The sequence below is a fragment of the Juglans regia genome, chromosome 2 (assembly GCF_001411555.2).
Source record: "Juglans regia cultivar Chandler chromosome 2, Walnut 2.0, whole genome shotgun sequence".
In the NCBI taxonomy this organism is placed as follows: Eukaryota; Viridiplantae; Streptophyta; class Magnoliopsida; order Fagales; family Juglandaceae; genus Juglans; species Juglans regia.
Genome location: NC_049902.1, coordinates 36,301,711 through 36,322,261, shown reverse-complemented (window position 1 = coordinate 36,322,261; position 20,551 = coordinate 36,301,711). Strand labels below are relative to the sequence as shown.

The window sequence follows — 20,551 nt, the reverse complement described above, 5'->3', positions numbered from 1 at the left end:
TGGTAGGGTAGGCACGTGTTGATAAAACAGATTTAAAATTCAAGGATTGAACTATAACATAGTACACATATATCACATTATTGATACCACCTGAGTGTTTCATTGATAATGTTACAATTAATATTAATGTACGTGCCCCATACAATTTTTTATGAGAGATGATAGCCTTACAATCCAATTACAATTTATTTACAATTTATCATAAAATAATAATTTTTTATTATTAATTTCAAACACATCAAATCAAAATTAAAATTAAAATAAATATTTTTAAAAAGTAAATTATTTTATTAGAAAGTTCTAGAAAAAATTGTAAAGAGGTAGTTATTTTATCATTTTCCAACTTTGATAACCAGCCTTCAAATAGGCTTACAGATCATTAACTATCATAATAACAAGTTAAATAACAAATATTATAATTTACTGAGTTTTAGAAAATGAGAGATTAAGTATTTATTGAGTTTTAGAAAATGAGAAATAACAAGTTAAATAACAAATATTATAAAATTAAAATATTGTTATAATATAAATTTTGTCTTTGAGGTTTTTTTATTTTATTATTATTATTATTATTATTTTAATTTTGGAAAGTTATAATGATTGGTTTGAAAGTGTTTATATTTTAATGATATTTAGGAAAGAAATGAGATGTGATGAAATGAAATGAAATTATTTCCAAACTATATCTAGCACTCTTGTTGAAATAGTTAAAGCCAAACCCAAGTTTTTTAATTTTTAATTTATTTAATTTTATCATATTTTCAATAATCATTTAATGCTAATAAGCACAAACGTCTAATTAAATCCATCTAAAATCCTATATAAATGTCTTAGTTACAAATCAAAATTTCTATATTTCCCATCCAACTATATGTTTTTTAACTAGGAAATATTTGAAAAATAACAAGCTATTCGATACACCCACATTATGGCCTTTAAAACTGCCCGGCCAGCAACAACCACATAACTAAAGGGATCGCGAGACTTGGGTTGGTAGTGCAGTGGTGATACGGTGGCGGAGCTCCTTAGTCGAACAAAGGTCGTGAGGAAGAGAGTTTATAATTTTTTGAGAGGAAAATAAACGGAATGATATTTGAAATAGAAAATGTCGAGATAAGAGAGAGAATGTGCCAAAAGTAATAATAAAAAAACGGAAGTCATTCCGTTTATTTTCATTCCGTTTATTTTCCTCTCAACCAAAAAAACCATAAAAACAACTTCTAACAAACCTAAGTCAAGGCAAAAGAAAACCAGGACTAAAACCAAAGACACTAAGCACCTGTAAAAAAGAACACACAGGCATAAAAAGCTAAAACTCAGACCAAGCGAGAAAACGTACCAAGGACTACGAGATGCACAAATAGGGGAGACCAATTATGTCCATACGAAGAAGATATTGGAGCTGGCAAGGAAGATTATCATTAAAAGACCAATCCATATTTAAACCATCGACTCCCCGTTTGGCTAAATAATCAGCCACCACATTACTTTCACGAAAAATATGGGTCAAACGATACTCCAGACAACCCAAGAGACCCTGCAAATCCTCCCAAAAATCTTCCAAGTACCAAATACTACACTAACCCTTTGTAATCCAACTGACAATCAGTTGAGAATCAATCTTAATCTCAACTCGATGAAAACTTTACTGATGGCACCTCCTAACCCCTTCCAACAAACTTCTCAACTCAGGAAAATTATTAGACCCCGGACCCAAGAACACCAAATAAGCAGAGTGCAACCTACCAAAATTATCACGAATTACCCCCTAAGTTACTACCATCAGAGTTGAGCTTCATCCACCTCACCACTCAAACCTGCTTAGGCTTATGAGGTAAGACCGGAATATCCAACCTCTGCAGAATATCAACATCATGGGAAGAGATCTTAGAAACTTTCATAAATAAGGAAATCATCCTGCGAATCCATAGCTTGATAACATGCCAAACTGCCTGAGCTGAATCCACCCTGTCCTCAACCCGAGCTTTACAATGCCTACCCCAAAGCTTCCAAGAGATAATAGAAAGGAGAATACCAAAGATAATCCTTAATTGATAAGACTTACCAGCACGGCGGAACCAGAAATTAATTTGCTCATTCCACGTATGGAAAACACCCATATGAACACCTAAGTAATTCGCAACCAAATGCCAGATTTGTCTAGCAAATTCTCCATTACAAAGCATGTGATTTAAATCTTCCATATGTCCATTGGCATAACAATTACATTTAGAAACGAGGGGAATGCCAATTTTCTTTATCTTATCATCAACACTCAAACGGTTATGAAAAGCCTTCCACATTATGACATAAATTTTCTTAGGGAGATTAGTATGCCAAATCCAATGGGCACAAGGTAACGAAGGAGCTCTAACATAGATACAATCCCAAGTATTATTAGTAGTAAAATTTCCATTATTATCCTTCAACCATATAAGAACATCCTGCCCATCCTTCCTCATGGCAAAAAGTTGATACAATTTTAGAGTTTTTTGTTGACCCATTAATCTTTCCAATAGAGGCATATCCCACCCATTTTCAATAGGACATTATTTGATTTTAAGCGAATGTCTCTCAAGGACCAGGTAATGATCACTAATAGGACCACCATCCACCCAATTATCATGCCAGAAATAGACATTTCCCTTTTTCACCGCCAACTTAGAATGATTCAGAACCTCCAGAATACAACTCACAATAGCTTTCCAAAATCGAGTTTCTTTATTAGGGTTCAAAAGGGATAAATGATTACCTTGCACATACTTACGTCTAAAAAGATCTGCCCACAAAGACTGACCCTTAAGAAGACGCCAAACAAATTTCATATGTAAAGCCCTCTGAACATTTCCAAAATCTCGAATACCCAAACCGCCTTCCTCAGTAGGACGACATATATTTTTCTAGGCCTCCCACTTCTGCTTGCCTTTCCCTTCAAAATCACCCTAGAAAAAGGAATTCATAATCCTATTCAAAGTCTAGGTATGTTTGGATAGTGAGAATACTTGAGAAGTGTTGAGAATGTTTGTGAATAGTTATGAGTAGAGATTGGAGTGAGTTTGGGTCCTATTGAGAATATTTTGAATTATTTGGATGTGTGAAGTATGTTGAGTTGTTGACTTTTGGATAGGTAGTTGAAAAATGTGTGGGTCCCATAAATATTATAGTGATTTTATTTCTAGTAATAAATATTATAGTGATTTTATTATAGTAATTTTTTAATATTAATAAATATTGTAGTGATTTTATTTTATTTTTATATATAATAATGATAAATATTATAATGATTTTATTTTTAATTTATATATAATAGTGATAAATATTATAATAATTTTATTTTCATATATATAATAGTAATAAATATTATAGTAATGTTATTTTTTATTTATATATTATAGTGATAAATATTATAGTGATTTTATTTTTTATTTATATATAATAGTGATAAATATTATAGTATTTTATTTTTTATTTATATGTTATAGTGATTTTATTTTTTATTTATATATAATAGTGATAATTATTATAGTGAATTTATTTTTTATTTATATATAATAGTGATAAATAGTGATTTTATTTTTTATTTATATATTATAGTGATTTTATTTTTTATTTATATATTATATTGATTTTATTTTTTATTTATATATAATAGTGATTTTATTTTTTATTTATATATTATATTGATTTTATTTTTTATTTATATATTATAGTGATTTTATTTTTTATTTAAATATTATAGTGATTTTATTTTTTATTTATATATTATAGTGATTTTATTTTTTTATTTATATATTATAGTGATTTTATTTTTTATTTATATATAATAATAATAAATATTATAGTGATTTTATTTTTTATTTATATATAATAATGATAAATATTATAGTGATTTCATTTTTTATTTATATATAATAGTGATAAATATTATAGTGATTTTAATTTTAATTTATATTTAACAGTGATAAATATTATAGTGATTTTATTTTTTATTTATATATAATAGCGATAAATATTATTGATTTTATTTTTTATTTTTATTTAATAGTGATAAATATTATAGTGATTTTATTTTTTATTTATACATAATAGTTATAAATATTATAGTGATTTTATTTTTATTTATATATAATAATAATAAATATTATAGAATGTTTGTGAATAGTTATGAGTAGAGATTGAAGTGAGTTTGTGGGTCCCATTGAGAGTATTTTAAGTTGTTTGGCATGTAGAGTATTTCTAATAGTACGAGAATACTTGGAAAGTGCTGAGATACTTTCGTTACCCAAACGCAGCCTTAGACACCCAATTAGGAACGGGTAAAAACGCTAGGAGATGAGTGGCCATGCTCGATAACACATGACGTAAAAGAATCACACGACCACCAGCAGATAACATTTTCATCTTCCACCCTGCAATCTTCTTATTAACTTTCCCAATCAACTCACCAAAATCACAGACCTTAAGGCGACCCACCACAATAGGGACACCCAAATATTTAAGAGGAAAATACCCTTCTGAAAAACCAATTATACGAATAAGAGATGACTTTTTGGGAGCAGAGATCTTATTAGAGAAGAAGATAGCACTTTTATTTTTGTTAAGAATCTGACCGGTCCAAAACTCGTAAATATGTAAAACCTCCATCAATCCTCTCATGGACTTCTTCCCACCATTAGCAAAAATAATAATATCGTCCGCATATATAAGGTGGGAGATAAGGGTCCAAGGGAGTACCTCTAGCTTGAGTAAATCGGCTAATTTTACCATTCTCAAAAGCGTTCTTAAGCATTCGATATAATACCTCTTGCATAATGACAAATAAATAGGGCGAGAGCGGATCGCCTTGTTTCAGACCACGCTCACCTTTAAAGAAACCCATAGAGATACCATTCATCATAATAGAGTACTAAGGTGAGGAGATGCATAACTTGATCAGGGTACAAAATTAAGGAGAAAAACCAAAAGAATCCAAAAAATGAATAAGAAGACTCCAATTCACTCTATCATAAGTTTTAGACATATCAAGCTTAACTAAGACATTTCTCCCGAGAATTTTTATCAATATAACGGACCATTTCCTGGGTAATACTTATATTTTCAAAAATGCTACGACCAGGAATAAAGGCCCATTGTTCAAGGGAAATCATCTTAGAGAGCAAATTTGTCAGACGACCCACAATAATGTTCGCACAAATCTTATAAACCACTGAACACAGACTAATAGGCCTAAACTTATTAAAACCAGTTGGCTAGTCAACCTTGTGAATCAACACAATAAAAGACGCGGTATAATATTTGGGAAGAAAATGATGTTGAAAAAACTAAAAAACGGCTTCCCATAAATCCTCTTTAACAATATCACAACAGAACCTGAAAAAACCAGAACCAAAATATTGAACAAAGCGTCCTTAATCTCACTAGTAGAAGGTGCATGACAAAGCATCAAATTATCCTCCTTAGTAATCATAGGGGTAATCAGATCCCCTAAATTGGAAAACTCAAAAGTACTACTCTCACTTAAAAACTGCTTGAAGTATTCAACAACAACCTAATGAATATTGAGAGCGGTATTTAAAAGCATACCATTAGCAATATGCATGTCATTGACCCTCTTATGATTCTTAGCATTCAAATATGCATGAAAAAAATTAGAATTTTGATTCCCATCTTTAAGTCAACTTTTCTTAGCCATATGAGAAAGGTGAGTGTCTTCAAGACCCCTTAAAGTTAAGCCACATAACAATACATTGAAGACAAAGTGAGTGATATAAATTAGAGCTTTATTACTCATCATTTTCACATACCATACATCATACTTGTTTTTATTTATTTTTTTGTTTTATTCTTTCTAAATTAATTGAGTTCTTTTACTCATCATTCATATACTATAAATTTGGTAAGAGAGAAAAAATAAAAAAATAAAAATTATGTTTGATGTGTAGTGTGAAAATGATGATGAGTAAATTTTTTTTATAAATTAATAGCACGTTAGCATTTCTCTTTGACAAATCTTCAGCTCACTTCTTAAGCCCAACGCATATGTTCAAACTTCAAAGTGTGGCGCCGTGGATGACCTATATAAATTGATCCCTGGCCCAAACACTCTACTCTGTATTCTGTAACGCTCAAAAGTCGAAACTGTATTACAAAAAGCGGAAAAAAAGGTCGAAACTGAGCTCCCATTCTGAAACACCGACAGAAGGATTTGAGCGCCAAAGATGGAGGAAATGGACGAAACCGAAGCGGTACCTCAGGTCGAGTTCCGCCACTCTCTCCTCTCATCCGTTGCGTTTCTTGCTTTCGGTTTGGTTGCGAAGAAAACTAAGGAAGATATAATAAAACAAAGTTTCGAGTCGGTTCCGGGATTTTCTGGTGGTTCTAGTTTTAAAATGCGAACGAACAAACTGAACATTTGTGCTGAGGAAAATAGCTCTGTCAGGTTAAATTTGGAGAAGAGGCTTTGGTTTTTTCTTGTCCTAATTAACGAAATGTATACGATTCAGCAATTATAACTCTTCTGTTTGGTTGCCGAGAAAATCTTAGAGAAGAGGAGGAAATAAAGTTCTCTCTACAATGCATCATACTGTTCTCGTTTCCGAAATACTATAAACTGAACCTACTCGACCAAGTCAACTGTCCGACCGGGCTTAGTTGAGTGAGCTCTATGCATTTTATTTAGTTATTTTTTATTTATCTTCGGCCAACTGGCGCACATAAAAACTATGGAAAATTATCTATTTGTGTTTATATCTTCTGATGAAATCTACGTAAAGAAACAAGAAGAAGGAGGAGGAGAAGGAGAAACGTAATTCTACAATGCTATATTCTATGTCAACTTATTTTTTCAAAAACGTATTTACATCAGTATCTAAATTTCCTATATACATAGACTGAGCGGAAATCGAGTGCTTAACTATATTATAACTCAAATATGACGTATACCACCGACCTAAAAAAAAACTATGTCAGGCGGATGTAAATTTATATTAAACATGATGAGGTTTGGGAATCTCCATATTCTATTACTTGCGCTAATGATTGCAGACAAAATTGTGAGAACTTGAATCGAAATTTAACGCTGGTATCTTTATTCTCCTGTGGAGTGTATAATGTAAAGATCCTCAGATCTGTCATGTTAGCATGCAATCTTTCCAACTTATCTGGATTTTTTGGTATAAGTGCAGGTTTACATGGCATGCATTCAACACGGCCATCGGTGAGCTTCCTCTTACCATGCTCATCCTCTGTTCCCCGACCACTACATAGATTCGTTGCCACAACAACAGAAATAAAAACTGGTGTCTAATTAAAGCTCATTTAAATAATTGGTTAATCAGGTTAATGTCAAGACTTGCATAGTATAGTCGTATAGAAAAAATGCCAATAACCATGTTGCATATTTGACGGAAGCAGCCTTATACTTTCTGGCGTGCGGTTTAGAAAAATGCAGTTTGAGTCTGGTTTTTGCTGTTGATACTTCTCACAACTCACAAGTGTTTTTCGTATGAGGTTTTTGAGATTGTTTAACCAAGTCTGGATTTGGATAAGTGTTCAAACTGAATCAGGGTCAAAGTCTGATGGAAATATTTAGACTTCCTTTTATTTTGAAACTCAGATTAGAGAGAAAAATAACTCTTGCTCATATGACACCTTCTTTCCTCGCGTTAAAATGAAAATATATTAGAAATTGCTATTATTTTCTTCCTTTATCAATTTTGATGAAACTTTGGAAGAAAGAAGCTGGAAAAAAAAAGAAGAGGGAAATTTTCTAGAATTATGGGATGTAGCACAGCAAGTATGGAAGAAGAAAGAGAAAGAAGAGGAGAGAAAAGAAGAAGAAATAGAGAAGGAGAAGTAAGGGGGGAGAAAAGAAGAAAAAAAAACAAGCCACGAGAGTAAAGAGAGAGGGAAAAGGAAGTAGATGGAAAACTGCCTCAAAATTTTAAGCCATCAAAAGTATTTAATGCTTTTTACAGAGCAATTAAATATAATTACCTGGGCAATAGATGTGCTGATGGTATTGGAGTTTTTATTTCAAATACTCCTAAGCAGATGGACTAATGAGGGGAATTAAGATAGACATGAAGAAAGCTTATGAAAAAATGGAATGACCGTTGATCCTGAGAAAAAATAGAATTCCTAGACTCCTAAGATTAATGGACTACAACCCATAGACAACTAAATACATCAAATGGTTGTCTCTTTTGGAAGCAGAAACTGTAGAACTGACAAAAATAAAAAATGAAGAACCAGATTGAACTGAGGCAATAATGAATGGTAAATGTAGGTAAAAGTCATGATTGTGCTTGATTGATACTTTTATGAAATTGACTAGGATTATAAGTCATAAAAACAGATATTGTCTACAAACAATGACTGCAATTCTTTTGTTCCAGAGTTGGAGTTTCCTTTTATGATCCCAGTATCCGCCAACTTCATGTGCTTGAAGTTTGGGAAGGTAGTAGCACGGAATTTCCCTTGATTGATCTAGGTATGAGTTTCATGTTGCTTTGTTATGAATGGATTCTATTTCTTTTAGTCCTATTGTTTTGGGACCCACCCATGGGTAGCCCAAATGGCAAGGGCAAACTTGTGTGCATGAGCCCCATGTCACAAGTTCAATTCCCCCTAGGATCAAACTGCAATTTTAGTGGGAGGCCATGGCGATTGGTTGCCGTGCTAGTCTCCCCGAAGGTTTAGGTTCCAAACTTCCAGGGGTGAGTCCTAAGGGCTCTGTTGTGGGGTGGTTCCCCCGTCATAAAAAAAAAAAATCTTATCCGCCAACTTCATGTGCTTGAAGTTTGGGAAGGTAGTATCACGGAATTTCTCTTGATTGATCTAGGTATGAGTTTCATGTTGCCTTGTTATGAATGGATTCTATTTCTTTTAGTCCTATAGCCCAAGTGGTAAGGGCGAACTTGTGTGCATGAGCCCCATGTCACAAGTTTGATTCTCCCTGGGATCAAACTGCAATTTAAGTGGGAGGCCATGGCAATGGGTTGCTGTGCTAGTCTCCCAGGAGGTCTAGGTTCCATGGGTGAGTGCTAAGGGCTCTGCCGTGGGGTATTTCGCCCGTCATAAAAAATAATATTTTGGTACTATGTTTCTTGATAATTAAATTAAAGAGCTTTGTTTTTGCCTCTTGCCACTCGAATTATTTCTATTCATCCATGTAATCTTTACTTATTTTCTTCGGTTAAATATTTGTAACAATATACTTCATATGCCTTCTTTTGTTCACCTTGGCTGTATCACTGGTTCAGTAAAATATCAAGCAAAGCCACTGATCATTTACACAAGCACTAAAAGTGAAGAATTCTTTTTGTGTGCTTTACAACGTAGTGGTATGCTGCTCATCTCTTTGTTGATTTTATGAACTATGCTTGGGGCCTTGTTTACTCTCTGAAGTGATGCAGATGGAACAACCGAGGCTCCCACTGTGAAGCTTGTGAAAAGTTCAATTTTCAGCTATGAGCAAGCATGGCACAGGTATAAAAGCATCAGCAAAATGTTCACTGTTGTTCTTGTTAATCTCATGTTGGGGATATCAAACTTGGGCTCAATTTAAGGAGACAAATAGAACTTCAGAGCATATGCAGATTAGTCCTTGTTAAATTTATCCAAAGTAAATTGATTAGTATTTTTTTTAGGTTTGGCAGCAGTGCTGTTTCTTATTCTTTTGTAATGCTTAATGTTTCCGATACTAGTAGTTGAAAACTTCATATTGATGTGTCATATGCAACTCATTTAAACGAAAGAACTGGTTAAAAATACTTACCATGTATGTGTATTTGGCTGTGGTGCATTACAGACTTCAACTCTATCAGCAAATCTTATAATTATTGCAAACTTGTACGCCTGGTCATAAAACTGGATTTCATACCAAAATTCTTTATTGTATGGAGGAAAATCAAGTCTATGAGGTTTCTATCTGACTATTTTCTGCCATAAAAACCTTCTATATAGGGTCATGTCTTTTGATAATTATTATGCAATTTAAACTTCTTTACATTCTTTTCATTTCATTAGTTGGAATTGAATCAAGATGGTTGACATTGCTTGTATATATTTGGAGAGAGATTCTGACAATGTTCTATGTGATGCTATTATTATTTTGAGGAACTGGATGCGCTCTCTCTCTCTCTCTCTCCCCCCCCCTCCCTATATATATATATATATATATATATCCTGACTCCCTATTCTTTTTTCTTCGGGATTTTATAGGTTGATATACCTTCGAGTGGCAGGAATGGATGATGGATTAAACATCAAAGAGAGGGTTTGTTATGTATGTCAAAATATACATATACTTTACCATGAGTTCTACTAATTTTTTCTTCTTGATTATATATTCCAATATTCTGAATTTGTATTCTTCATTACATGGATTCTATTTTTGATCCTTTGAAGTTGCAATTATATGTTTGGACAAAATGAATATTGGGTTCTTTGTGCTTCTTGATTTTCTTTCTTTTGTTTCTTTCTCTTTTTCTCACACGGCAGTGCTAGCGACCGCCAAACCCATCTCTGTGAAGCAAACGTCTCACTGGAGCATATAGGCTGTTTTAGTCCTGATTTCTACATTAAACTTCTTTTTTTCCTTTCCAACACAGCTGAGTTCCATGATGGACATGGGAAGTGATGTTCAAGTTCGTGCAAGTGGGGGTCTTCTTGCGATATTGGAGAATGAAAGGATTGTGGATACCCTGGAACAAAAGGAATGTGGCAATGCATCAATCGCAATTGATTCCGTGATAGAAATTTCATTGTATCTATTTGTGTATTATTGTCAATGTGTAAAACTTTTTCAGCTTTTCGAACTTATATTCTTCTTCTTCAAAAATTACTTATTCTGGAATGAAACTTGGACTATAATGTACTCCTTTACTAACAAAAATAGAAATAATTTTCTCAAACTCGATGCAGCAGCTCACGAGGCATTACAGATTTTCCAAATAGACAAACATCCTAGCCATATGGGCATTGGTAGAGCAAAAGAAGGGTAATTGATGAAGAACCCAGTATGTATTTCCTGGCAAAAGATCTCTAATATTTCATTTAATTGCAGGTTCTCCGTGTTTGGCGTGATGAATAAGGTTTGCAGAAGTTCTTTGGATTATAATCTTGTGTTATCTTTGCATATTGAACTGATTCCTTTGCCCTCAATGCAGTGCGTAACACCAATGGGTAGACGCCTCTTGAGGTAAATTTGAATAGAGAATCATTTTATGCTACTATGTCAGACATAATTTATAACTCAATGACTTAGACAAATGTTCTCTTATATTAGAAGCTGGTTCATGAGGCCTATACTAGACATTGAAAATTTAAACAGGCGGCTCAATGCGGTATCCTTTCATTGTGCAAACTTGTGAGGCCTATCTATGTCTAGCCAACCTGTATGGATTCAGGAAAGAACCAAGAGAAAATTAATTTGATCTGACAGCAAAGAATATTATTACGATCTCCTAGCAACATTGCTTGAAGATGATTTGGCTGCAGAGAAAATTAATTTGATCTGTACCACCTAAGAACTGAAAACAAGCTCTTAAAACTATTGAAGTGAAGATGATTTTCCTAAAGAGTTCTGAACTTTATGCATCTATTAACCAAAACTAAAGCACACTCTCTTTAACGAGGGAAAGATATCTTTCTTTCTTTTCTCTGAAGATCTGATGGCTTCCTTACGTGAAACTCTGAAGTCTGTAAAGGACATTCCTCACATACTCAAGGTACAAATCATGTCTGTCCTTTGTTCTTAGTCCTTTCCTTTGAAAGAATATTGTATTACTTCCCCTCCAAATAAAGATTTACGGTTCTATTATGTATATACAGTTACATCAGGGTCTGTTGATTGTTAAGTGCAGAACAATCTATGAAACTTTAGTACCATTTGCTCAATTGTTTCTTTTCATACTTGATTATTAAACTTGATCCAATCTTGGAAGATTATCAAATAATTTATTTTCATTACTTTTCTCTGCCGCAAACTTTGAATACTTAGATGCTCGCCTGGCATTTATGTCACGGTAATAAAATTTATTGTTTAACCAACAATGTTTTAATATATGGTTGGCAATAATTATAATTCTGATTGTTCTATCTTTTTGGACAAATTTTTGTTTCATATAACAGTGTCTCAGTTGCCCCTGTATTCCCTTGAATTCTGAATGTTTTGAAGCTTTTCTTTTTCTTTTTCTTCCCCGAAGAAATTCAACTCCCCAAGCTCTAAATGCACATGCAGCGACTGGACAGCTTTTCTAAAGGTAAGTTTTTGTAATATCGTATTCTCTCACGTTTCATTCCTTTCTTAGTTAACAAAGATGTATAAGTTACTCACCTGGAGAGCCTGAGATGTTGGAACTGTATTATAGTTGCAGGACAGTATCCTTTATTGATGTTAGTACGTGGATAAAATGAAAACGTGGAAATTTTCTTATTAAATGTCTTCCAGCACGGAAAAAAATAACAATATTATTTGAGAAGTACCCGTCCACTCAACTCAAGATGTGTAGTCATATCTGTCGAGCAGGGAAAAGATTGACATGAGCCACTGAGGCAAGGAATTTCCATGTCATTTATGCTAAAATACGCAACCCTCTTATGGACGATTAGTCTTCGGAAAATTTTTCATGCTTTTACTTGAAAAGGTAAAAACTTTGCTTTGTTTACTTCGGAACTTTCAAAGAATCCTATTAGACATGCCCGTTATCAAAGGAAAACAATTAATGTATAAACTCATTTCTTCCTTGTATGCCATTGTGTAGAGTTTTTTTCATACTTCATTTACTTTACTCAATTGAAAAAAATGGAGAGATGTAACTTTCAGTTGGTGGTTTGATTCTACACCGAACAAGTGTGTTGTTGAGGATGCAAAGAGCTATTTATTCACATTCTCAGATTGAATGCTACTAATTTTTTACCCTAAAGCAGCACTATATTTGTGGATATATTAAATATTCATATGAATTGCTGATAGTTTCTTCTTCTTCTTTTGTTTTTGTTTAAGCAGAATGTTCTTTTAATAGAAATTCTAAATTGAAATCTTTGAATAATTCTCTTGTAGAGTGTTTGCTCACTATTGCACGTGAGCAAGATATTTGAAGTGGGGATTTCTGAAAGTCTTAGAGAGCATGTGAAGCATTTCAACTTGGACATTGTTGAGGAGGTAAATAAACTAGTTCATTCAACAGAATTTTATGTTAGTTATTTGTTGAGTGTATTTTTGCAGTTTAATGATGATTTCTTTTCTTTTTTGTAATTAATTTTTGTGTATGTACATGTATAACTTTATTACAGGCTGCTTCATACATTCCAACAGAGCTAGCTTACATCTATGAATTGGTTAGTCTATATCACATCCTCAACATTCTGTTAGGTTTGTTATGCTTACCTGCTACATTCAGATACAATTGGTGTTATTGTTTGGCAATGTGTTTTATAGGTAATTGGTGTTCTTGATGTCAATAGAGGTAAAGAAAAGGGTTATGAAACCATCGTGAAAGAGTGTTTTTGTGATGAGGTTAGACATAAATTTCCCATCCTTATCTTCTCCTAGCATTTGCATCTTCAATATTGAATTATTCAATATTAATTTTAAGAAATGAAAAGTAAAAACTCATCGATCTACTCACCTTGTCAAATTAAAATGAAATGTGAAAATCCAAGATAGTCCCGAAACATTTAGGAGACATTTGGATTCGAAGATGACTTGAGATGAGCTGAGATGAGTTGAGATAAGTTGTGAATAGTAATGAGATGGGTTGTGAATAGTAATGAGATGAGTTGTGAATAGTAGTGAGATTTGTGAGTTAAAGTTACTGAATAGTAATGACTAGTAGTGAGATGAGTTGAGATGAACTGAGATGAGCTGAGATGACTTGCGAATCCAAACATCTCCTCAACCAAATTAAGAAAGCAAGTAACCACAATGAACAAAAGCTATAAGTATTGAAAGCAATAAAAATAAAGATTCGAGACACGAGATTTTTGTTGACAAAAGTGGAAACTTTTGACGAGCTCTTCAAAAGAAAAAACCAATGCGAGTTCTTGGGCACCGCTTCAAAATCCCACCATAGAAGAGTTCGTCACAACCAATTCTGAAACTCCCAAAAACTGTTTAGACACTAAACTTGGCGGTGCAATCCATGAATGACACACTCAATCTCTGCACCTCGATAATTCTGGAACTTTAGACTCCTATATAGCATCAAACCATAAACAAACTCGTCCAACAAAGTGGAAATCCAGCAAGATCTCAATTGAAAGACAAATAATAGAACATATAAGTGATGACTTGTGTATAAGGAGGGGAAATCTTTTAGCTTAATGATTATATCGTTAGAGCTCAAATTTGGTTTAAAACACTCAAAATCCTCTTGGATTTCTGAATCAGGCACATTCACTTGAGCTAAAGTTGACCATGTATCGCAAAATTTCCCAATAAAGAAACTCCAATTTTCACTCAAGCATTTACCATGGTATACAGCAGCAAAACAACTCCATCAATTACATAAAATAGAATGATTTAATAAAAAAAATTTCTTGTATGTTTAATTTGATAAAGATTGCTACCTATATAATTTTGCGATGATGAAGATTCTTTATTTTTTTATCTAGTAAAACTTTCATGCTTCACATAAAATGGTTTTCATTTATCTCTACCTCACAAACATCTGAAATCAGGTTATACCTGTCATGACAAATCATACTATTTTGTTGTCATATAGTTGGATGAGCTGAGGCAAATATACGAGGAACTACCAGAATTTCTGGAGGAGGTGCCTGTTGGCATTATTCTGTACATCTAATGAGAGTAACAGGAATCCTAATCCACTGGTAAATTTGTTTTACTCAATAGCATTGTTTTGCAGTTGTCATCATTGGAACGGGCACAACTTCCTCATCTATGTAAAGACAAGCTTGTTCCTTGTATTGTTTATATACAGCAAATAGGTTAGTCTGCTTTTTGAAGCAACTTCATGCAATATTTCTTCATGAGTGATACACATTCTATGTATATTTTCCTCTGACAGAATTTTGTTTTATCAGACTCAATAATAAATTTTTAAGTTATTTGATGTTCTCTTTCTCATGTCTCAAATAGTCAGCAGATGATGAAGCTGTAGTTTGTGTTGGTCTGTCATCTTAGTTGCGAAACAATGAGACTTTACTTGAAAATGACTGGAGAATAAGTTTTTACAAAACATTTAAATCAACATTGATGCTACACCACAGTCCAATGCAGCAGCCCAGAACTAGAATTCTAGAAGAATATGTCAGCCTCTAAGGTCGACTTATTTTCTTTAGAAATGGTATCTATATTAATACAAAAAAATCAACAATGATCCAAAATATTTCTTTTGTGAAAATGTAATTTCAAATGGTACTACAACTATACATGCATATATATATATACATTTACCAAAATAGAAATTATTCATTGCCCATAATGTTAAATGTAAATTTCACCTTCTAGAGGTCTTTTGCATTCCAAATCCTAAAAGAAATATGAGCTATTTTTTTTTTATAAGCGAAATATAAAATCCTTTTGTTGGAAAAAGGCAACATGGTTTAGAGTGACTAGTAAAATAATATGTAAGTTTGTGCCATGATGTTTATCTTGGTTCTGAGCTACTTTTTATCTTGCATAATGCCAATGAATTTGACAACAGATCGTGATTTATCTATTGGCTTTAAGCTAATTTACCACATCTTAGCCATGCCTGCTGATTTTTATGGGTTAATATTTAGGATACTTGATGTGCTTTTTTGAAGAAAACCTTGATGAAGCCACACTGGTGGAACTTCAAGATTTTGTGTTTGCTGTAAGTAAATGCTTCATTTAAATCAAATGAATACCCTATGTTATTAGTGTGGATTTTTCTAAAGAAAATACGTAGCTGTCAAACATAGTTCTCTGATGTGGATGGGGAGACAAAAAGATTCTTTTACCGTACCCCAAAGACAAGAGAACTGGATGACCTGCTTGGAGATATCTATCATAAAATCCTAGGTATGCAGTATAAGTTTCTCCCGTTTTGTATTTTCTTTTGGAGATATTCTTAGTTTTAATTGTTTACTAGCATATATATGGGAAAAGTCTGGTGTTTAATATTTTGAACCCGTGTAGTTCCATAAACTGTGTACTCCACCCCACTCTGTGGCTGCTTATTGATATCTAGAATAGACATTAAGAATAACAACAGAGACTCTGTCTTATTAGTTCTAAGTGTAATGCTTTGATTATAGACGGCACTAAGAAAGATAGAGCGACAGTGGTAGAAAATTAAATGGATTCATGATCTGTTACATCTACCCATCCCGTGATTCTGAATCAACAGACCCCATTACCGAGATATGGGAACTTTTTTTGAAAGAAATAGTCAACATAATTGTATCGAATACATTTTCTATAAGCATTCTCTTACCTAATTCACTGTTGAAGATAAGAAGGTACAAGTTTCTAATGATCTACAATCAGACCACAGGTGTAGTAATGGAGCCGTTGTTTCTAGCTTTAAGTGCAATGATATGACCTATTTTACATTGGTTTAATCTGAATTCATTATTTGAAGATATGGAGAGGGCAATTACTAGAGATCTGGTGTCACATATTCTTCTATTCTCAACCCATTTGCTCAAGGCCATCAATTTTGCGGCCAAACTTGATTGGTGAGAATTATTTTGGACAATAAGTGTTTCTTTTGCTCTCTCATGAGAATCCCCATTTGTTGATTCTCTCTCTCTTTCTCTCTCTCAAACTTATTATTAGCTGTTTTATTTCAGCCTTTTGTCATTAGCACTTGTTGCTCGTCAAAACAATTATGTAAGGCCTACTTTGACTACAGAAAGCTTGCTTAATATTCAAAATGGAAGGTGAGAGGTGTCTGGCTTATTTCCCTGTGTTCTGATGCTTAAGAAATTTGAGATTTATGCATGGGTTAGTAACAAGTACTAGATACCATTTTCAGGCATATTTTGCAGGAAATGACAGTAGATACATTTATTCCAAATGACACAAAGATACTTGATGATGGTAAATGGAAGATACACTCAATCATAGTACATCAGATGAATCTCAGCTTAACTAAGTTTCAACAAATCTTACCACCGTCTTAGCATACTCTTGTTAAATTTTCATGATTGTGTTGTTTCAGGAAGAATTCAAATCATCACTGGTCCTAATTATTCGGGGAAAAGTATCTATGTAAAGCAGGTCAGTTATTCTTTTTTCCTTTCAAGAGACGATCATACCCTTCATTATGTATCATATTTTCACTGATAACTAAATGGATTTTGCTCTATCTACGTGGTTTTTTCAATCCTCCTGATATAGTTACATATATGTCATGCGCATTTATTTTGGTGTATGAACTCTCCTATGCTTCAGAAAATCCTATTTTAGAGTAAATTTTCTTTTGTAATGGTATATATGAAGATTGTGCATGGTTTTGAGTGAATGAATCCATAATGCTTCAAAAGCATTCCTTCTTTCTTTTAAGTTTTGACAGTCAAACATGTCGCGATCCCTTTAATTGCTAATCCTAGTCAAGCTAGTGCCATCAATGTAACAAGATTTTCAATTACTAGCATCCGTATTCTTGTGTCCCAAACACCTGCATACAAAACCTATCTTACACCATTTTGGGTGTTGACAATTACTGTGCAACTTAGATTTGTTAACCTAGTGTAAGTGGATGTTGAATGTTAGCATCATCTCTCTCTGGGCACTTTATCATGATTGAAAATTTAATGTTGCAGGTAGCTTTAATTGTTTTCCTCTCCCACATTGGAAGTTTTGTTCCTGCAGATGCTGCAACTGTGGGTTTGACTGATAGGTGTGACCTCAATATTTCCAACATCTTTCTTGGAACAGCCACTACACAATAATATGCTATTGGTAATACCAACCAAATTGCTATGATAACAGGATATTCTGCGCAATGGGAAGCAAGTTTATGACTGCAGAACTGTCAACCTTCATGATTGATCTGCATCAAGTAGGGATGATGCTAAGGTATACCTGAATGAGTGTGAATAGATTAGCTTAAAACTACTAAATAAATAAATAGTTCTGGTTTACCGCATCTGTATCTCATGTTCCTTGGTGTTTACCTTTCGAATTGTTTTATAAACCCTGTTTTGGCTGGTAAATCTGGTTCCATAATATGAAGATCTATTCAGACTGAACTGAGTTATAATATTTGCTAAATGGTTCCATTATAGGAGTTGAATTTCACTAAAAGAACTGGAATTTTATTCCTTTTTTGTTTCCATGTTATGAAAAACCCTACAGGCATGCAACTTCACGATCTTTGTGTCTACTGGATGAGTTTGGTAAAGGTACTCTTACAGAAGGTTAGTCTCTGACAGACAAATGGACTTTTCTGTTTGGAAATGCTATGTCTATAGAACTGGAATATTGCCAGATGTTTTCTATGAATTTATGATCTCAATATTTTTCAGATGGCATTGGGCTGCTTGGTGGAACCATAACTCACTTTGCCACGTGTGATGACCCCCCAAAGGTTGGAGGTTCTGTACTTCCTGCTATAGTAATTAATAGCATACTATTAATAGTTGGTTCTTTTTCTTTTCTTCAAAATAGTAAGCCTTTTGTTGAGATTAATTTCGTTTCAACATTACTGTCTAGACCCTTTTTTAAACAGGACAGCCATTTTAGCATGATTTGGTGATTATTGAGATATTATTTTTCATGCATTCTTGTTTTCTTAAACAATGGAATCAATTTACCCTACAAGAGTGGTTGAAGTAGTAAATATTTATAAACAAAATCGAGCAGAAACTACTACTAGCTTCAATTCAACCATGCTTTATTATCTTGCAGGTTCTGGTGTGTACTCATTTGACTGAGATATTTGATAAGAGTTGCCTACCAAAGGTTATGACCTGATAGATTCATTTCCTCAGTTATTCACTCTTTCTCGGTTGGGCACATTGGAAGTGTTGATATTTATGTATTCTTTTGACGATCTCAGTCTGAGACTGAGATGATCAGCTTTTACACCATGAGTGTGCTGAGGCCTGACAACAATTCTACGAATATCGAAGACATTGTGTTTCTATATCGGTATATTTCTGCTTGCTCTCTACATTACTGCCAAGAAATACTGTCCTGTGACCATTTTATGGTGGTAATCATCATGCAATTGGCTTGGTGGGGGTTCGCTATTTGTTTCCTTCAAAGTGATTTATATAAAATATCTGATGCTTTCCACTTGCTTTGCCCGAAATATCTCTAGAAACCATTATTATTGTCCCTTGGGATATTTTCATGAAAATTATTGTCATTTGAACAGAAGCAGTGAGAAAACATCTTAACATATTCAGTTATTCCAACTTAGTGTTCTATCATGTTGTCTGGCTGCTCAGCATGCATCCATACGTGGCCATTTACTCGGGTAGTAATGTGCAGCTGTGGGTAGCGTCATCTAGTTGTTCTAGGTTTAAGGCAGATAGGTCATAATGGTTCCTCAGTCAAATGAGTTAAATTAGTTTCAATCCCCATAAGGATTTATGAATCATAGTTTCAGCTGGCAGTCTTTGTGACCTCACCTTCTTTGAACAATGCGCAAGTTATTATTTCTCATTGCATTGCATGTAATGTGCTAGAATTTGTGATCTCTCCTTTTTTTTTTTTTAATTGCTTGCAGGCTTGTTCCCGGACATGCACTTCTAAGCTATGGTTAGTATATAATTGCTTTTCTAAGTTGAGGATTCCAATTTAAAATTATTACCAGCAATTGTTCATGCCGGTTTGCGTCCCGCAGGGCTGCATTGTGCACAACTTGCAGGTACATCTGAACTAAAATCTAGCTTTACTGAAACTAGAATGCTTGAACACGGATATAATAGTATTAACAACCTCATTGAGATAAGTTCGATTAATCTATATAAGCATAATCCCTCTTGCTGTGACAAGTGAGGCCCAGATGAAGCCATAAAACTAAGGTCTTCTAGGGGCTGCTTCTACGACTGCCTCCAATTTTCTAATGGAATTGATTGCATTGCTATTGTAGGTGTCCCTGGGGAAGTCATAAAGCGAGCAGCGTTTGTGTTGGATGCCATCGGGAATAATAAGCATGTTGAGCGATTGAGCAATGAGAATATATCAGCTCAAGATCGGCAATACAAGGTCTTAATTGAGCGATAAATCTCACATGACTCGTGGGATTCCTGTTCTTACATAGTGGTTTTTTTTTTTTTTTTTTATTGAGCTAAATGCAGGACGCAGCGGGCAAGATTTTGGAGTTTGATGTTTCCAAGGGGGACCTCAGCCTTTTCTTTCAGGATATATTTCCATCTTAATCGTGAAGACAATGAAGGTGTCCTCTCCTTCAATTACATTCTCCGAAGGAACACGATCTGTTTTATCGCAGGTGTATTGGCTTGGCTCGACTCTTGTCGGGGATTTTTTCAGGTTTTGTTTACAGAGATACAGTAAAATCTGTAACATCTGGGTAACATATTCGGGCCTCATCTGTCAATGTGGGCCATCTCTATGCTAACTCTCAAAGTTTTAACTACA

The 20,551-nt window shown here is 33.7% G+C and overlaps 1 protein-coding gene across 1 annotated transcript; it reads left to right on the top strand.

Moving 5' to 3' along the window:
* Positions 1 to 6,132: 6,132 nt before the first annotated feature.
* Positions 6,133 to 20,551, top strand: LOC108984317 (DNA mismatch repair protein MSH5). The gene is made up of 34 exons (XM_035687445.1): positions 6,133 to 6,254; positions 7,185 to 7,216; positions 8,397 to 8,491; positions 9,264 to 9,344; positions 9,417 to 9,489; positions 10,225 to 10,288; positions 10,614 to 10,768; positions 10,901 to 11,002; positions 11,069 to 11,096; positions 11,172 to 11,203; positions 11,291 to 11,348; positions 11,646 to 11,732; positions 12,210 to 12,266; positions 13,067 to 13,168; positions 13,300 to 13,344; positions 13,445 to 13,522; positions 14,730 to 14,780; positions 14,874 to 14,955; positions 15,754 to 15,827; positions 15,916 to 16,015; positions 16,578 to 16,674; positions 16,789 to 16,878; positions 16,974 to 17,038; positions 17,160 to 17,218; positions 17,764 to 17,840; positions 17,933 to 18,019; positions 18,299 to 18,360; positions 18,469 to 18,530; positions 18,851 to 18,904; positions 19,002 to 19,093; positions 19,677 to 19,708; positions 19,794 to 19,817; positions 20,043 to 20,158; positions 20,251 to 20,551. Exons 1-34 carry the CDS (start codon positions 6,219 to 6,221, stop codon positions 20,329 to 20,331), a joined length of 2,430 nt encoding a protein of 809 aa, XP_035543338.1. The 5' UTR covers positions 6,133 to 6,218; the 3' UTR covers positions 20,332 to 20,551.

Coding starts and splice junctions, on each gene's coding strand:
- LOC108984317 (XM_035687445.1), top strand. CDS start 6,219: ATGGAGGAAATGGACGAAACCGAAGCGGTACCTCAG. Junction 12,267..13,066: donor ACTGGACAGCTTTTCTAAAG/GTAAGTTTTTGT, acceptor ATTCTCTTGTAG/AGTGTTTGCTCACTATTGCA. Junction 20,159..20,250: donor CTCAAGATCGGCAATACAAG/GTCTTAATTGAG, acceptor AGCTAAATGCAG/GACGCAGCGGGCAAGATTTT.